The 17,432-nt window shown below is 42.1% G+C and overlaps 1 protein-coding gene across 1 annotated transcript; it reads left to right on the top strand.

Annotated features, from left to right (window-relative positions):
* The first annotated feature begins 6 nt into the window (after window positions 1-6).
* POLR1B (RNA polymerase I subunit B) lies at window positions 7-16,965 on the top strand. Its single transcript, XM_085315244.1, has 15 exons — window positions 7-144; window positions 570-737; window positions 2,742-2,888; window positions 3,912-4,044; window positions 5,065-5,201; window positions 6,582-6,805; window positions 8,242-8,413; window positions 9,591-9,762; window positions 10,607-10,888; window positions 11,520-11,653; window positions 12,099-12,269; window positions 12,830-12,986; window positions 14,160-14,356; window positions 14,760-15,013; window positions 15,597-16,965. Exons 2-15 carry the CDS (start codon window positions 648-650, stop codon window positions 16,477-16,479), a joined length of 3,153 nt encoding a protein of 1,050 aa, XP_085171370.1. The 5' UTR covers window positions 7-144; window positions 570-647; the 3' UTR covers window positions 16,480-16,965.
* Window positions 16,966-17,432: the final 467 nt, after the last annotated feature.

A 17,432-nucleotide genomic window follows, 5' to 3' on the forward strand; every position in this document is an offset into this window, starting at 1 on the left:
CAGGGCGGCGACGGCAGCGACCCCCACCGGCTGCGCCCGCGGCCCCGCTACCGGCCGCGCGGCGAGGCCCGGCGCGACCTGCCCGGCGCCCACCTCGACTCCTTCAACTACGCCATCAGCGAGGGCGTCTACCGCGCCGTGCAGGTGGCGGGCGGCTGAGGGGGGCCGTTGAGGGGCAGTTGCGGGCGGCCGTTGGGCGGCGGCCGTTGAGGGGCAGTTGCGGAGAGCAGTTGGGGGCTGAGGAGTGCAGGGGGTGGCGTGTGGCGGTTGCGGGGACAAGGAGGGGGGGACTTCGAGGGTGCTTGAGGAGGGGGCAAGGCCGGGGAGGCGGTTTGGGAGAGCGGGGGCGAGGCCGGACACAGTGTAAAGGACAGCCGGGGGTGGCCCGCGGAAGACGGGAGCGTGGGGGTGGGGGGGACCAGGCGGTTGTGATGGGGATGCGCTTGGGCTCCTTCTGCAGCGCAGCCCTTCCAGTGCCCTTTCTCACGGCCCATCTCGCTCTGGCAGCCCTTTCAGTTCTGCTTCTGACCTGCTTTTTAAGCAGGACCACCCTTGTGTTTCTGTTTCAGGACCTCTACCCACTGGAGTTTGCTCTCAAAAGTGATCGCATCTTGCTAGCTATTGTTGGAATTTCCATCTCTCCTCCAATGGTGCCAAAAGGGACCATCTGTCAGGATATGAAGATTTACCCAGCAGAGTGCAGGGGCCTCCGAAGCACATATCGGGGGAAAATAACTGTAAGTGCTGGGGTGTAAGCATTAGGGCTCGTAGAGAGCCTACCGTCCTTCTCTAGGGTGTAATAGGTATTACATACAGTAGTGTAACATCACTAGTTCCACAGTAGCAAAACTAACTGAAGCTAGTTTCTCCACAAGTTTATGTGTACTTTAGCTACACATAGCTGGAACCTGAAAATGATTTTTAGCTGCTTTGGAGATATTTTGAAGAACTGTATCCTGTATGGAGTCTTGAGTATGAAGTATGAGCTCACAGCAAAAACTTTTCTTCAGCTTGAACCTGAAAAGATCTCTTCCCCTCTGTCCTTCTCTTTCATAGGACCTTAATCATCTTCCTTTATTCTGTTGTCAAACTTATGTAGAAATTAGCTAACCACCTCAGAAGATCTTGGAAGGAGACCTGTTTAATCTCAGAAAACATGATAATCTACGTCTTGTTTCTCTAGGAATCCGATTTCAAAATCAGTTTTGCTCTAGTGTAAAAGCCCAGAATTGTAAATCTCTCTTGTTCATGTCATGTTTCTCTATTCAAATTTCAGAACAGTACAGAAAACTGATGAACATCCCTAGCAAATACTTTCCCATGCATTGTGAAAGCAGCAGCAGACCATTGCTGTTTGCCACTAAAATTGTGTAACTTTGTCCAAAGTGTAGATTTGCAAGAGTCTCTTGTAAGAGAATGATTGTGTGCAGTTTCTGKTTTTTTTTTTCTTTCTTTCTCTGAAGCATTATAACTTACTATGGTAAAAGCAGCAGTAAGTGCAGTATCTTGTCTAAATTTAAAAGCGGGGCAGTCACACAGATTCTTTGCAAACATTTTCCTGGTGGCTCTTGCTCTTTGTTTCATTGTTCATGCCTTAATTGTTTCACTCTTTCTTTCCTAAGTTTATTTGTTATTTGCTTTTCCAATCTGTGTGTTTTACAGTCACAGCACAATAGTTTTGCTGTGCCTTGTGTGGGAAAGTATTGCCTAGTGCTTGAACTAGTTGTCCCATTCTGCACTCTTGTGCAGTTGGTGTAAGTGTATAATCATTCCCTATTTGTTTTCTCTGAGCCGCTCTTAATTGCATGTCCTTCCATGTCCTTCCTTCTTGATGTTCTCACTTTTCTTAAGGAGTCTTAGTCTTTTTAGAGGCTCCTCGCACGGAAACCATTGGAAGCCCTAATTTTGGTCATTCTTTAGGCTTGAGGCTAGACCTGTGCTGAGGATTTGGTGTAGGGTGCACCATGGATTTAGAGAGGCGCAGTAACATTTCTGTTCCCTTTCCTGTTAATTCCTAAGACTTGATTTATTCTTTTGAGTTGTTATTTTCATACTGTAACACCAAGATATCTTTCCTGAGTGGCAATAGCTCCTTTAGAGCCCATCATTCTGATATAAAATTAAGATTGTTTTTTTCCTACTGTGCACTTTTTCATCTCATTTCTTACAGTCAAGGGATCCTTCTGTAAACCCTTTGTCAGATCTTACTATTGTAAGTAAATTATTTTCCTAAGAAAACTGTCTTTTCCTTCTCACTTTTCAAATCACTTATGAGTATGTTAAATCAACAAGTCTTAAGACACATCTCTGTAGACCTCTACTGTTGATCTCCTTCCACTGAACATTTACAGTTTTCTTGCACTTTTTCCTTTAACCATGTGCTAACTTCGTTGGTCTCCTTTCCTATCTTGTGGCTTCTTTATTTATTCAGGCTGCGTTATTGTAGTATCTGAAAGGTTAGGTAGGCTGTTTCGGCTTTGTTCACCTCGCTAGCAGTTTCTTCACATAATTCTAGATTTATCTGATTTCCCTCTGCAAACCTATGTTAACTGTTTTCCAGAGTGTAATATTTATCTCTGAATCTCTTAATTCTGCTTTTTATGATTACTATCATGTTTCTTCTACAGTGAAAAAGTTTGCTTATTGTGTTTTAAAAAAAAAGYTCACTATGTTGATATAGCAGAAAAGAAAACAGGCAACTTAATTTGCTTAACCCTTTGTGTTATGTTGTGTCATTTTAGGCTGACATCAGCTGGTCGGTGAATGGCATTCCACAAGGGACCATTAAACAGCCCCTGGGGTATATTCCAATCATGGTGAAGTCTAAATTGTGCAACCTCTATAATCTTTCTCCACAAGAGCTCATCCAACACCATGAGGAAGAGGAGGTAACTGGATTTTTGTGAGTCAGGGAATTTTGTGCTTTGTATGAGTAATGTGTAAAGCCTGCTTTTCTTAAAAGGACTTTAGCTTTCCCCCTCCCCCCTCCTTCAAATTTGACTTAAGTTCTCTGAATATACCCCATTTATAGAAGTTCCATACAACGTCTTGAAAAACTAAAAAATCTCAGAAGATTTTGAATGTAGGGATCTGTTTGGTACTAATACCTGCGGTTCCATTATATGATTTCTTTGCTACTACCAGTAGGCCAACTGGGGTCGTGTAGCTGATAGTGGGCATCTGTAGAGGCAAAAATTTGGCAAACAGGCACCGAGAAAGAGATTTTTATTCTAGGTTCCCTTTTGCGGCTTTTTCTAGGTCTCTCAATAACATGTCAAGTATGGGCAATTGAATACAAAATTATTTATTACTGTAATTGTTTTAAGTGTTTTGATTGTTTGGAGATCAGATAAATATTCAAGAGCAAGCAAACTATGAAAGAATCTACAGTGGTGCACTATTGCTGGCTCCCTAGTATGCCTTTTGTGCCTTTAGCCATACTATAGCTTCATACTGGAACTCCTTTTTTTTTTTTTTTTTTTTTCCTGTGCTACATGTTTAGAGCCCCCAAAAACTTATCAACAATAAGCTTATTTCGAACTAAAATGAAGTTTTCTGTGCTGAAGATCCCTCTTGATCTGATATTTTGAAATGAGAACTTGAGAGTATTTATTAAAAAAAAAAGTTATGTCAGCTCTTTGAAGTTGTTCAGGTGGTCACACATTTTTTTTTTTTCCATTAAATTGTGGAACATACAAACTTTTCTTGCACTGTATGCTAAACTTAGACTTAATAGTCAATGGTAATGAGTGCAGCCTTTCCAAATACAGTGTTCAAATATACATCAAGCTATGTCTGTCTTAGTTTAAAAATAATCTATTCTCACTGTCCAATGCAAGCTGATTTTTTTCATAAAATACTGGATTATGAATTTCTAAATGCGTTACGAGCAATTTTCCTTTTTCTGCCAGGAAATGGGAGGCTACTTTATAATTAATGGCTTAGAAAAAGTTATTAGAATGTTGATCATGCCCAGGCGAAATTTCCCTCTTGCAATGACAAGACACAAGTGGAAAAACAGAGGCCCTGGTTTCACAGAGTATGGTAAGCTGAACAATCTGGCAGCAACCTTCAAGTAACTGTTTGAGTACATGTAGGAGTGACCAACTATAGCTGATAATTTGATAGTTTGTTTTGGTGCAGCTCTTGCATAATGCATATATTTCGAGGTGAATTTTACTATGCAGAAAAATAAAGGATGGTGCAAGCATGAGGCAGGTTTTTGCCTTCTGGAAGTTGTCTGAACCATCCATACTGAGCAAGGAAATTGTTTTCTGGACCTTGCAGTAAATTAAACCTTTGTGCAGAAGGTACAACTAAAGCCATATTTTTAGTAGAAATCAGCGTAAACTGAAGTAATTTAACTGAATTTGGGTTTCTGCATTTCAAGTTGGCAGGTTTTATTTACATAAAATAGATTAGGTAGATTCTTGGCTGTCCCACAACCTTGTCGCGTATACTCAGTAAAACAAGCTTAAAATTTGACTGAATCACGAAAGTTGTAATTTTGCACTCAGGTGTTGCCGTCTGCTGATTTGACTGAACCATGGTGCTTCAGAACATGTTGTAGTTCCACAGGATTTAGTTTAGAGGCAGTGCCAGTTTAAACAGTTCCCACAGCCCTGCAGTGGACAGCACATAGTAGAACCAAGAGACACTGCTTCAAAGGTACCACTCTACCACAGAGATATGAAACTTGAGCCAGAGTGAAATTAGGACAAGTGCTTGCTGTTGTTGTATCTTACAAACTAAAATTATAGGTAGGACAGTTGAGACTTGGGGCTTTTCCTTTCTTAAAATCTTTACGCATCTTTTGAGCCTCTCAGTAAGCGTGCCAACTATCCTGTAGGCATTTGTCCATTAAAAATTGATTTGAATTGGCACATTTATTTGAGATGAGAGACTGATGCTCTAGGTAGTGATCTGCCTTGTCTTCTAAACTATGAAATGCCTAGATTTTTGTAAAGAATTCTGTAACTCATGCGTGTTTGGACATGTCCCAGGAACGTAGTCAGTCGGTTCTGTACAGCTCACGTTGGTCTTTGCTTGTGTTAACTTTTACAGGAGTAGTGCTGCACTGTGTTAAGGATGAGCACACTGCAATAAATATGAACCTTCACTATTTGGAAAATGGTTGTGTGATGGTGAACTTCATTTTTCAGAAAGAGTTGTTCTTCCTTCCGTTGGGGTTTGCTCTGAAGGTAAACAGATTATGCTTGTGCTTTCTACGTTGAACAAAGACAGAAGTTTTTCTAAAGATCTATTTTCTGAGTAGTTACTTCAAGTAATTTCCACATGAGGTATTTTCAGTCATCCTTCCTATCTTGGCTGAAGAACTAGAGTCCAAACCAAGCCTACACATATGATTTAACACACAGTTGCAGCAGAGGAAATGTGTAGAGTGTAAAGAGGGATGAGTTATGTAAAGGTTTCATGGTTTCTGGCTCTATAAGAGTAGCTCTTAGAAGACCTTAGGATTTTCCACGTGATGTAAAAGACTTCAAAATCCCCCCCCCTTTTTTTTCCTTCTTAAAAAGAATGTCTTATGCAGAATAAGGAACAGTTCAGTCGATCACTGTTGTGGCTGAAGTGTTCAGTGAATGAACAGCATTAATCAGTTCAGTCAGGTTGTCCCATCTAAATGTGAATTGGTGAACTGGCTCCTCTTTTGAGGAAAAAAATAATAATAAAAAAATCATGTTGGAACTGTAAGCAATTAAGAATTGGGAGACAAAAAAACCAAAAGGATCTATTGACCCCAGCCAAGTCTTCAAATTTCTGTCTTTCAAAAGCATGTTTTCTCTAGTAGCAGTGGCAGGATACTCAAGCTATAAATTTTACCTGCAGCAGTTTCTGTAGATTTGCATCCTTATAAGACCCCCCCCTCCTCCCCCTGCTTCAATCTCAGTTCTGTTCTGGTTTCCTGTGGCCTGTCCAGCTCCCAGTGCAGCAACCTGGTTCTTCTCTGAGGCACCTGCTGTGCTTTTACTGTGGCTCTAACTCATTTCTCCCTGCTGTGTATTTATTCTAGTGCTTTCCCATGACAGAAGGCAGCATGTGCTGTGACTGGTTCTCAAGTTGTGCATATGGTGATTATCAAGCAGCAGAACCAATAAGTACTGAGCTTACTTTGCTGCCTTTGATTGTGATAAAGGAACCCGCCTGCAGGTCTCTTTTCATATGGCCTACAATTTTTCATTCCAAATCTTGACTCTTAATTAAATCTGACAGAGAAATAGTTTACTTAAAGATGAGTAAATCTTGTCAGTAGATACAGAAGTCATTAGTGGTTAATGTAGTTGCTTGCCCCTGATTTAAAGAAATAGTTAGGAAATTAATTGAGGAAAATGTTTCTCTCTGGGCTTTCAATAGGTTGGAAGCACATACGATCATCATCAGGGTATGTATATCCCTGTGTTTCTCTTTAAGCAGTTCAGCCCCACAGTTTGCATGGTAGAAGGGTATTTCTAGAGGAGTGAACACCTAAATCAATGAGGTGGCCTGGTTCAGTTTCTTTATTTTAGGGCCAGATATTGCTGCAACTGTTCTGTTTCCTGATCTGATACATTTCTGTCTTTCAGGCACTAGTTAATTTCTCAGACTACCAGATATTTGAGGAGCTGGTCAAGGAGAATGAAGGTGACACCTTTTATGTGAACTGCATTGCTGAAATGATGAGAGCAGTAGTGGATGCAGGCTGCTTTACACAGCAGAATGTCCTCGAATACCTGGGAAAGAGCTTCAGAGTAAAACTTAACCTTCCTGAGTGGTACAGCAACAAAGAGGCTGCCGATTTCATTTTGAAGTGTGTATGCGTTTAGGAGCGTATGATTTCAGTTTTATTGTTTTAAGACTGTAGACAACTTCAAGAAAACTGCCATATAGTGTGACACTGTATTTGTTACAGTTTTCACATGCGCTTATAAAATGATAGTCAGTGGCCAGTTTTTTTTAAGGCTTCGTGATATTAATGATAATCTGTATTTGTGATATTCAGAAGTATGAATTTCTACAGATTGAGACAAGCATCCACAAAATGGATCTACCTGGTTTCAGGAGACCATACCCTTTCTTATTTACACAATTTTATGGTGTCTTTAATGAAAACCATAAATATTTCAGATTAAGGAACAGAAGAGTAGTCAGAACTGTGTCTGTGACTGCTCAAGGCTCAGTGTTGAAAGGAGATACCGGAGTTTGTGGCACTTCATGTCAGCTGTTTTGTGCAGTCATTGGCCACTATTAGGAGAATTACGTTTATTTTTTAAAATAGTAGAAATAAGATGATGTTTTAAAATCTCATTTCTTTCATAGAATGATCTAGGTAGGAATGGAAAGGCTAACTTTGAAGCTGTTAGTGTGACAAGTGTTCAGCAAAATCATATTTTTTTTCAGGTGAAGTATGTGTTTGCTCTTTGACAGGTTAGTAAGCTTTTAAAAAGGATCATTTGTGATTCAGAAGTCTTTGAGTATTTGTAAATAGTGGTCAGATGGCTGGAAATACCAAGGCAGCCTGCAGCTGCTTCAGAGGGACACTTAAATATTATTATGTCTTGGAAAGCAAGTCTGGAGTTGATCTACTTTAGTGGATATTAGGAATGACCTACATTTTGCTTGCGCTAGAATGTTACTCAGTCCGTAGCTTTCCATGCATGCGTTAATAGTGATGGAGGTTTGAACAACTTGTTGCAGGACACTGATAGTGATAGCAGAAATTTTTGTGATTTGTTTAGTTTCCAGCTTATGATTGGTGGGGTTTTTTGTTTTGTTTTGAGGGGTAGGGAGGGAAAATATGTATGTGGACATGCGGACATATACGAATGGTGTCACACACACTGTCAAATTAAGTACAAAACTCACCTCTTGAGTGGGCCTGATTCACATATCTGCCTGCATAAACTGTGTACATGTGAAGGTGTCTGATGTCTAAAATTAGCCTTCCCTGAAGTTCACCTAATCAGTCAGGTGTATTCTTGATAAAACTAGCCTCATGTAACAACAAGATGGTCATTTCTCAAATCAAACTCTGTTTTCTCTTGAAATTTTCACATAGTATTAAGGATAACTGGGAAAGCTTGTGTCTTGTTTTGTTTTTTAGCTAAAGAATTTGGTGTGAGATTATTTAGGGCAAGCTTGAAAAACAGCTGATGTGAAAAAAATGGTGTTAATTTTCCTTTTTTTTCCTCTCTCTCTCTCTCTCTCTCTCTCTCTCTCTCTCTCTCTCTCTCTCCCTCCCTCCAGCAAGTGTATCTGCATACACTTGACAAACAGAACTGAAAAGTTCTACCTGCTTTGTATGATGACTCGGAAGCTGTATGCCTTTGCCAAAGGGAAGTGTATGGAAGATAATCCAGACAGTCTGATGAATCAAGAAGTGCTTACCCCAGGACAGCTTTTCCTTATGTTCTTAAAGGTAAGGTCTTGAGGGATTCAAACCAGACAACCCAGTGGTCATCCAGTCCAGCCTAAACTCTGACTGTGGGGATAGGAGAAGTGCAGGAGCCAGAAAGGAGAGCTGGGAGCCTGGTATGCCACAAACACTGCAAGCACACTGGATCAAGTGCAATGAAGCAGTGTAGCCAAGGACAGGCTTGGCTGTCGCGATAATGCAATAGCATGCTAAATTTGCTGAAGAAAAGCCCATGCAAATCCTGGAAAAAAAAGCTTCAGAGCCTTCTGGAGCAAATGAAAGTGCCCTATACAGAGTGGGAGTCGAGGAGAGGAGGAATACCTGCACCTCTTGAGCTTTGAAGAGGGTTTGGGAACAGCATACTTCTGTTGCATCAAGTGATATGTTAGTGGTAAAGCAGTCGGATATGCCTCATTGTGGGGCTGCTGTTTCACATGGTAAATGTGCGAGACAGTACTCTGCCCCTTTCTCTCAAATGGTGATTCATTTTCTCCTCCTCTCCCCCCCCCTCTAGCATGCTTTTGACTTTAACAATCTTTTATTCAAGAAAATTCTGTTGTATTATTGACTATGTAAAAATGCAGCTTCTCAATCTATTCCAGTTCAATATTCAGTTTATTTGGGGGATGAGGAGGGTTCATTTTAGGATGCCAGTTGGAAAGAATTCCTGTTCAGGAAAAGCTTGAGTAAACCATGAAAATCGTTGTGAAGTAGTAATCATCCCCAAGTAAAGATATTTCCCTGAGTTGCCAGCTAACTCATTCTTAACTATATTTTTCACCTTTTTAGCTAAAATCTTCTCTAGCATTGTTTCGTTGAAAGACTAATAAACTTCTCTGCTACATGAGGTTTGTCTGTCGCTTAGAAATAAAATGAAATCTGTGTTCTGTGAAGCATTTTAGTGCTATATGGAACTGCCACCAGAAGACAGGAAAGGTCGGGTGGGCATTTTGCTGGTGGGTCTATGTTAGCATGATACCATGAATGTTCTGGTAGGATGAAGGCCGTGTAGGAAATAAGTCTGCAAAAACTACTAAATCACTAGAAACTATCCATCCTGTTGATTTCAAAGGATTTCTGTTCTACAGTAAACTTAACCTTGCACATGACGAATGTGAAGTTCAAATTTGATCCTTTATTTTCCTATTTTAAATGTAAATCTCTCATCCCTAAACTGTAGGAGAGGCTTGAAGGCTGGTTGCATTCTGTTAAATTTGTTTTGGAGAAGAGAACTGAAAAGGCAGACATCAGTATAAACGCAGACAACTTAATGAAGGCATTCGGACTGGCAACAGACTTTACGAAGCCATTTGAATATCTGCTTGCGACTGGTAACCTGCGATCTAAAACCGGTAAATCTTTAGGCTCAGGAAGCCTGCCTTTTTTTTTTTTTTCCTTTCTTTCTTTCTTTTTTTGGTTACAAAGTAGAATGAGAAAAGTACAGAAAACTGAACTCTTAACTGAAAATAACTACTTATGTGCAGGCATTGTATTCTATAAATGAATTTATGAAGACAGTGGTTTGGGGAAGGGGATAGTTGAGGGAAAAAGGTGAGATTTTTCTGCAAACATAGATTTCATGCATGGTACAATGTAATATTTCATATTAAAATTGTGACTCTACCCAGATAAATAACTGAACCTAAATTTATCAACAGCCAAAGCAGCAGCTGTGTTTTCATTTGTTCTCCCAAAGATTATTTCTTCTTCTTAGAAGATGCAGCTTAAGACAGAGGTGGCCTTTGTTTCTCAGGACTGCACTGTCAGCCATGTGAGCTTGAACAGAGAGAAACTGCTTCGTTTAAACTGTGTATTTCAGACTACATGGTGCTTCCCTGAGCTATCTAGAGTGATGATGTTGAAATCGAGTGTTCACTAGAAACACTCGTTTGACTCTCAAAGTTCACGAAAATGTCTTTGATACCAGGTACAAGTCCTCAGGTTGTTTCATTGAACAAATGGGAGTGACTTGATTGTTTCTAAAAGGAAATGGATTTTAAGCAACRCCTTGGAATTTAAAGTCTTGGTCACTGTAGTTCACTGAGTTGCTTCAATACATGTGTGCCTTACAGTGGGCTCCTGTGTGAGCGTCTTTAGGTCTTAGTGAAAAATGTTAAAATGACTTGTAATAATATACTTACCATGTCAAAGCTGGATGACATGCTGACATAAGTCTCTTTTTTTTTTTTTCTTAAGGCCTAGGCATGCTGCAGGACACCGGTCTGTGTGTGGTGGGAGACAAGCTGAATTTTGTTCGCTACCTTTCCCACTTCCGCTGTATACACAGGGGGTCAGCGTTTTCCCAGATGAGAACTACAACTGTACGCAAACTTCTGCCTGAATCCTGGGGGTTCCTGTGCCCTGTGGACACCCCAGATGGAGAGCCCTGTGGTCTGATGAACCACATGACGGCTGTGTGCGAAATAGTGACAGAGATGGTGTCTGTGACAGACCTTCCACCTTTGATATGTTCCCTAGGTACATTTTACTGACTTGATCATTTCATGAAGCAATCTTCCTTTTTAACTTTCTGTCCTATAAACTTGTTTTCTGGGAAATGTTCTCCAGGAACCATCACTGTAAATTAGTAAAATCAGAAAGTGAAATCAAGGTAAACCTGCTTTTGTTGTGCTTCTGTTTAATGGCAAGTAGCATATTGCTTATATAAGTGTTAAAACCTTTTAGAGAATGTGATGTTCAGAGTAAACATGCCTCTAAGCTGTATCCTGCAGAGTGAAATGTTCACAGAAACCCAAGGAAGGGCACAATATAAGCTCTAAGAAAATGGATGAAGCAGTGACTTTTTTAATGTTGCTGGTGACTACTAAATTAAATCACAAAACTTAGGATGGCACTCCTCCTGCCCCTTACTTTTTTGAAAGAAATAGTCTGACTACACAACAATGGGAATTACAAATTATTTGTATGTCTGATGTTTTCCATTAAGTAATCCTCAGCTTTGCTGATTTTTTTTTTTCTTAACAGTGGTCTAAATTGTTTTTAATGTCTTGAAATGCTTTTTGATGTGAATTGAGGCTTCCTGCAGAAATAACTTCCATGTTTCATTTGCTTTTTGGCTGTTCCTTCTGCCATTCCCCTTATCTCACAGGTGTCACTCCCATTGATGGGACTCCAAGCAGGCCTTATGCAGAGTGTTACAGAGTTGTGTTGGACGGTTCTGTGGTGGGCTGGGTGGAGCAGGAGCTGGCTCCGCAGATTGCAGAAACTCTCCGGCGTTTCAAGGTAGACTTGTTTAAAATGTGATGTAGCTGAACAGTCTCAATATATACTGGTCACAAATACGTTTAGAACTTTTCTTGATTCCTTTTTTTTCCACTTTTTATTTTTTTAAGTTCTGTTCATGATTTATTTTTTCACCTGACCCTATAAGTTATGCTTGGTTGGATGGTATTATTGGATTGGGCTTTTCAGTTTTTTATACCCATATGTTTGGTCTCAGTTTGTGAAGCAGTTGCTATTAAAGTACCTTACTTAAAAAAAAAAATCTGTCATCTTTTTGGTAGAAATCTTTATAGAAATATTTTTTTAAATCTGTTCTCCATTTTATATGAGTAGCGGCATTTGTAATTGGTATTTTCACCGTGGGAGTAAACTAGGCTGTTGAATGCAGATTAACTAAAACAGTGTAGATCTGCGTTTCTAAATGGGTATTTCTTTGTGTGAACAGATAACACAAGAGAAGAGATTTCCTGCACGGGCAGAAGTGGTCCTTATCCCCATGACAGGAAAACCTAGTCTATACCCTGGGTTGTTCATTTTTACTACTCCTTGCCGGATGGTGCGGCCTGTCAGAAATCTGTTCTATGGAAGGAAAGAATGGATTGGTACCCTGGAACAGGTAGGTTGTGAGTGTTTCCTATACGAAGTGCAGTCTATTACAGAAATATCCTACATCAAAAGTAGAATTTTCCAAAATACTTGTGAAAGGAGCTGGGAACAGGACATGCAAAACTGAGTCGAAGAGCTAGAATAGGTGGCAAAAGGGTTTTCTGATACCTTGCTGATTCGTTTTTTGTACATTTGGTATGCGTGAACTGTAGGTGTCTTTTGGATTGGTGTCAAGTGTGTAGCATCTCATCTTGGGTTACATCTTGTTCTCCAGATTCCCCATAGCCAGCCTAGCAGTTGCTTGCCTGTGGGTTTCATAATTCAGAATGGTTAGACAGGAAGGGCAATGTGTTCTAGAAGTTTCCTATTTCRGAATTACTTTCCTGTACTCAGTCTGTGATATGATGGGTAGTTTGACAGTGCCTGATATTTCTCTTGCCTGCTAATACACTAAGGTACAGACAACCACCCCAGCTAAAATCAAGCATGACGTGAGGGGCAGCTTTATTTTGCTTTCTTCCCTTTAAAAGAGCAAAGCGAATGGGGCAGTGTCTGTTTTAATTCTTGCAGATCTCCATGAACATTGCCACCCTGGAGTCGGAGGTTGTGCCTGGAGTGACTACTCACCAGGAGCTCTTCCCTCACAGCATCCTGAGTGTGGTGGCCAACCTCATCCCCTTCTCTGATCACAACCAAAGTCCGCGAAACATGTACCAGTGCCAGATGGGTAAGTTCTGTAATAGCTAACGCAGGCAAGCGGTGAGGGAAGGAATCTCTCCTGTGTCTGTTTCAGTGCGTCTCCCTACACTCCTAAATAACAGCCCTTCCCAGCAGTCGTCTCAAAGTAAATTAAATCAAGTTTATCATCCTAGCAGTCTTCTGATGGGCAATTCTAAGCTGTTGCACTGATGTTGGGGGGGGGGGGAGTTGGTTCAAGGTGGTTGACCACACAGACAAGGAGGGGGCACCACCACCCTGTACAGACCGGTGTGGTGTTAGTATCTGGTAACTGTACTGCCAACAGTCCTGTTATCCCCATGAGTGAGACAGGTTGACCTGTTTCTGACTGGTTGCTGGAGTTGATGCTCTGTGGTAGTGTGGGACTTCTTTACTGTCCATTTTCAGCGAGTGACTGTGCTATCTCAACTGCAGCTTTTGAGAGGACAATTTTTAAACATCTGTTGCAGATACTAATACAACAGTCTGACAACAGATACTTTCTCTGCTATCTGATAAGTACTTAAATCAGCTTATTTGATTGTCTGAAGGAAGCTGGGTAGAGTGCCTAGATGGAGTTTCAGTCAGCTAAGTTGCATGTGATGTGCAAGATATTTATTTAAAAAAAAAAGGTAGGCTACGAGAAGAGTGTAGGTTGAACTGTGGGAGAGCAGCTCTTGCTGTCTCCATGGTGTTGCTAACATATTGCATTTCTGGCAGAACATTATCAGAAAAGTGGCCTTGAAACACTACCACTTTCCTCTTTTTTCCTGTAAGTAGCAATGTGAATATGTTCAAAATTTGTTTTCCCTGCCAGTGTATTTATACTGGCAGTAACAAATGCTCTTTGGACTGAGAACACATGAAGTATGTTTCACTATGTGAAACTTTAAACAAACCTCATTTAGGGATTTGAGGGATTTAGAAATTTTCAGTAAAGAGCACAAAACTGCAAGTATTCTGTATTTAATACTGTGAAGGAAACTGAATATTGTTGTTTACAGAAACAGTTTTGTAGCAGGACATAGGGCAATTGTTAAATTCCAAGGATTTTAAGGGTTGATAATCCCTCTTAAACTATCAGTACTTCCAGTTTTGTTCTTAACAGGATACCTGGAGGATGAATCATTGATTAACTTTGAGTGAATCCTGAGTAAGTCCAGCTTGCTTGCTTGCTTTATAGGAAAGCAAACCATGGGGTTTCCAGTTTATAACTACAAGGACCGCTCAGATAACAAGCTGTACCACCTTCATACCCCCCAGAGCCCCCTGGTGAGGCCCAGCATGTATGATTACTATGATATGGACAGCTATCCGATTGGTACCAATTCAATTGTGGCTGTCATCTCCTACAGTGGCTACGACATGGAGGATGCTATGGTAAGGCACCCACAGGAGAAACCGAGTCGTGCTGTTATGTAGAGCAATTAAGTGTGGGAGACTATGAAGAAGGGCAGTATCTAGCTTGAGAGCCTATTTCCGCTAGTCCACACACTCCATTAAGGCAGATAAATGAATGTAACTATTAATTGTCTGCCGCAGGCAGTGCTTTGAGGTACTGAGAGCAGAGCAGAGCTCCTTCATGCACGGCAGTAGGTTTCCAGAATTGGAGAAAAAATAGGAGTTTCAGGAAATTGTATGGGTCTGTAAGGAATGCTGACTTGCTGGGAGGTTTAGTTTAGGAAGATGATGTTACAAAAGTGTCAGATCAGAAGGGAAATCACTTCTTTGCTGAAGTTATTAGCAAGTCTTTAACACACCTTTTTGTCTCTCTGCTTTTTAGATTGTGAACAAATCTTCTTGGGAGAGAGGGTTTGCCTATGGAAGCGTTATCAAAGTGGAGAGCATTGACCTTTCCCTTAGAGCCAACAGGGGAGGCGACACCTTAGTATTTGGTATCAAGCCTGGTGACGCGAACCTTACAGAGAAGTTAGATGCTGATGGACTACCTTTTGTCGGCTCCATCCTGCAGCCAGGGGATCCGTTCTACAGCTTCATGAACCTCAGCACAGGGGAGACCTTCACCGTGTACTATCAGTAAGTTTAGCTTGCTCTGCCTGGCTCCAAACAGGTGGTTGTGAACAGTCTGGTAGTAGTTGGCCCTGATGAGCTTCTCTGTCCCCAGAGATTTGCTAAGAAACATTGTAAGCAGAGTTGTTACAGGATTTGGGGGTCAAAGCATTTTTATTAGTGTTGCAGTGTCTAACACATTGGGGCAGAACGGGGAGCCTTCCTTGAAACAAATGGGCATCAAGATTCAGCTTGTCGGATCAGGTACTGTACAGATATACTAGGTTTTAAGTTTTTTTTTTTTTTTTTTTGATTGTGGATGACGTGTTATTTGATCCCCTGAAAGTTATAGCTCTGCTTCTAGTATTAGAAACAGCAAACCAAGGTACTTGCATGATGCCTGTGTTTTGCTTTCTGGCTCTGATTCTTTAGCAATCTGATTTCCCTCACTACTTAATGGTATTTTTCAAGCACTGCATTGATCCCCAGCAGTCCCAAGCCATTTTATGCGACTTACAAAGCAGTTTTGGTTTCCTTCGATTCCTTTTCCTATCTAAAAATTGTTAGCTCACCTGACGCTTTTGCTGTGATTCTTTCCCCACCTGCACAGGAATAAAGAAATCGGCATTGTAGACAACATCAGGCTGTGCAGTAATGACCGTGGCACTGGCAAATTCAAGAAGGCTTGCATCACTGTCAGAGTTCCCCGAAATCCAACTGTGGGAGACAAGTTCGCCAGCCGCCATGGACAGAAAGGCATCCTAAGCCAGCTCTGGCCAGTTGAGGACATGCCGTTCACGGAGAACGGGATGGTTCCAGACATCCTCTTCAACCCTCACGGGTTTCCCTCACGTATGACCATTGGGATGTTAATCGAGAGCATGGCAGGGAAGTCCGCAGCGCTGCATGGGGTCTGCTATGACGCCACTCCCTTCACCTTCACAGAGAAGAACTCCGCTCTGAAATACTTCGGTGAGACATTACTGGCTGCAGGTTATAACTTCTTTGGGACTGAGAAGATGTACAGCGGAGTCAGCGGCCTGGAGCTGGAGGCAGAGATCTTTGTGGGAGTCGTGTACTACCAACGCCTGCGCCACATGGTCTCAGATAAATTCCAGGTGAGGACTACAGGGCCCCGAGACAGCGTCACCAACCAGCCCGTGAAGGGGAGGAATGTGGAAGGTGGCATTCGCTTTGGCGAGATGGAGCGTGACGCTTTGTTAGCTCACGGCACATCTTTCTTGCTGCAAGACCGCCTGTTCAACTGCTCTGATGGCTCCGTAGCCTATGTCTGCACAAGCTGTGGAAGTATGACATCCCCTCTGCTGGAGCAGCCTCCGCCTTCGTCCTCTGTGGCAAGCAACAGAAGATACTCGTGTTCTGTCTGCAGCGAGGCTGATGCCATCGAGGTCGTCCCTGTGCCGCATGTCTTCCGCTACTTTGTGGCTGAGTTGGCAGCCATGAACATAAAAACAACGCTCAACGTGGAGTAGCTCCGTTGTCAGGCACAGTGATTCCACTGCTGGCAGGGAGGGAGCACCCGCTACACACATTCTGCGTTTTCCCCTTAAGGGTTTCGAGTGTTAAGTTGGTTCTCAGGTTCTTCAGACAGTTGTGAGATTAGTTTAATATTCGTATTGGGATGGGGCAATCAGCTAAGCTGCGTTGCAAAGAACTGCAGCGCTGTGGAAGTTCGTTTGCACTTCGTAAAGGATCACTGGTTACTGGGATGTGGAGTATGGAAACCAAGTGGTACTGCTGCTCCCACGAGGCTGCTGGGTTGAAAGCAGTGGGGGTTCTCCATTCACTGGCTGCAGCTGTGAAGATGAACAGGTCGTAAAACAGCATGAAGTGAATGCTGGAAAGGAACCAAAGAAGATATTTTTGTTGCTTTTTAAATAGAGGGAAAAAAAAAACTTTGCAAAACGTATGCCTTAATGATGGTTGCATGCTAAAGTGATTGGACCTGTTTTTTTGTTGTTGGTGGGTTTTTTTGTTTTATTTCATTCATTGCCTTGAAACTCAAGAAGGGTGCTCAGCTGCAGTGCCGAAAGTTGCAGCGTCGAGGGTAAGACAAACCAAGATCATTGAGCCAAGGCTGTCCCGGGCGCATTTTGACACCATCAAGCGTAGCGTTGCGCTGCTTTGCGGTTGTCGTCATCTTGGGCTGAAGAGGAAAGCAGGTGCCTTCTCAGCAGCTCTTGGGCGCTGCTTGCACACCGGCGTCCGTGCCCCAGGACAGGAAATCGCATCCAGCGGAAGCTTTGCCTTAACGCTCGGCGCACGAGCGGGCCCGCGGGGGCTGCTGGCTGGGGCTGGCAGCCTTGTTCCGCTCTCCCCAGCAGCGCTCCCGSCTGCTGTCCCGTGCCTGTGGGCTTGGTGCAAGCGCGCGGAAGGGACGTTTTGTACCTCTTGTTCAGAGACGTTTTATATGTTTCTTAAAAAA

The sequence above is a fragment of the Rhea americana genome, unplaced genomic scaffold, assembly GCF_003343005.1.
Source record: "Rhea americana isolate MKP2758 unplaced genomic scaffold, rheAme1 scaffold_424, whole genome shotgun sequence".
NCBI classification, from domain to species: domain Eukaryota; kingdom Metazoa; phylum Chordata; class Aves; order Rheiformes; family Rheidae; genus Rhea; species Rhea americana.

What these genes read in the sequence shown, in the direction of transcription:
- POLR1B (XM_085315244.1), top strand. Translation starts at nt 648, where the DNA reads ATGGTGCCAAAAGGGACCATCTGTCAGGATATGAAGATTTACCCAGCA. An exon ending in CATATCGGGGGAAAATAACT is followed by an intron (nt 738 to 2,741) that starts GTAAGTGCTGGG and finishes GTGTCATTTTAG; the next exon opens with GCTGACATCAGCTGGTCGGT. An exon ending in AAACTCTCCGGCGTTTCAAG is followed by an intron (nt 11,654 to 12,098) that starts GTAGACTTGTTT and finishes TTGTGTGAACAG; the next exon opens with ATAACACAAGAGAAGAGATT.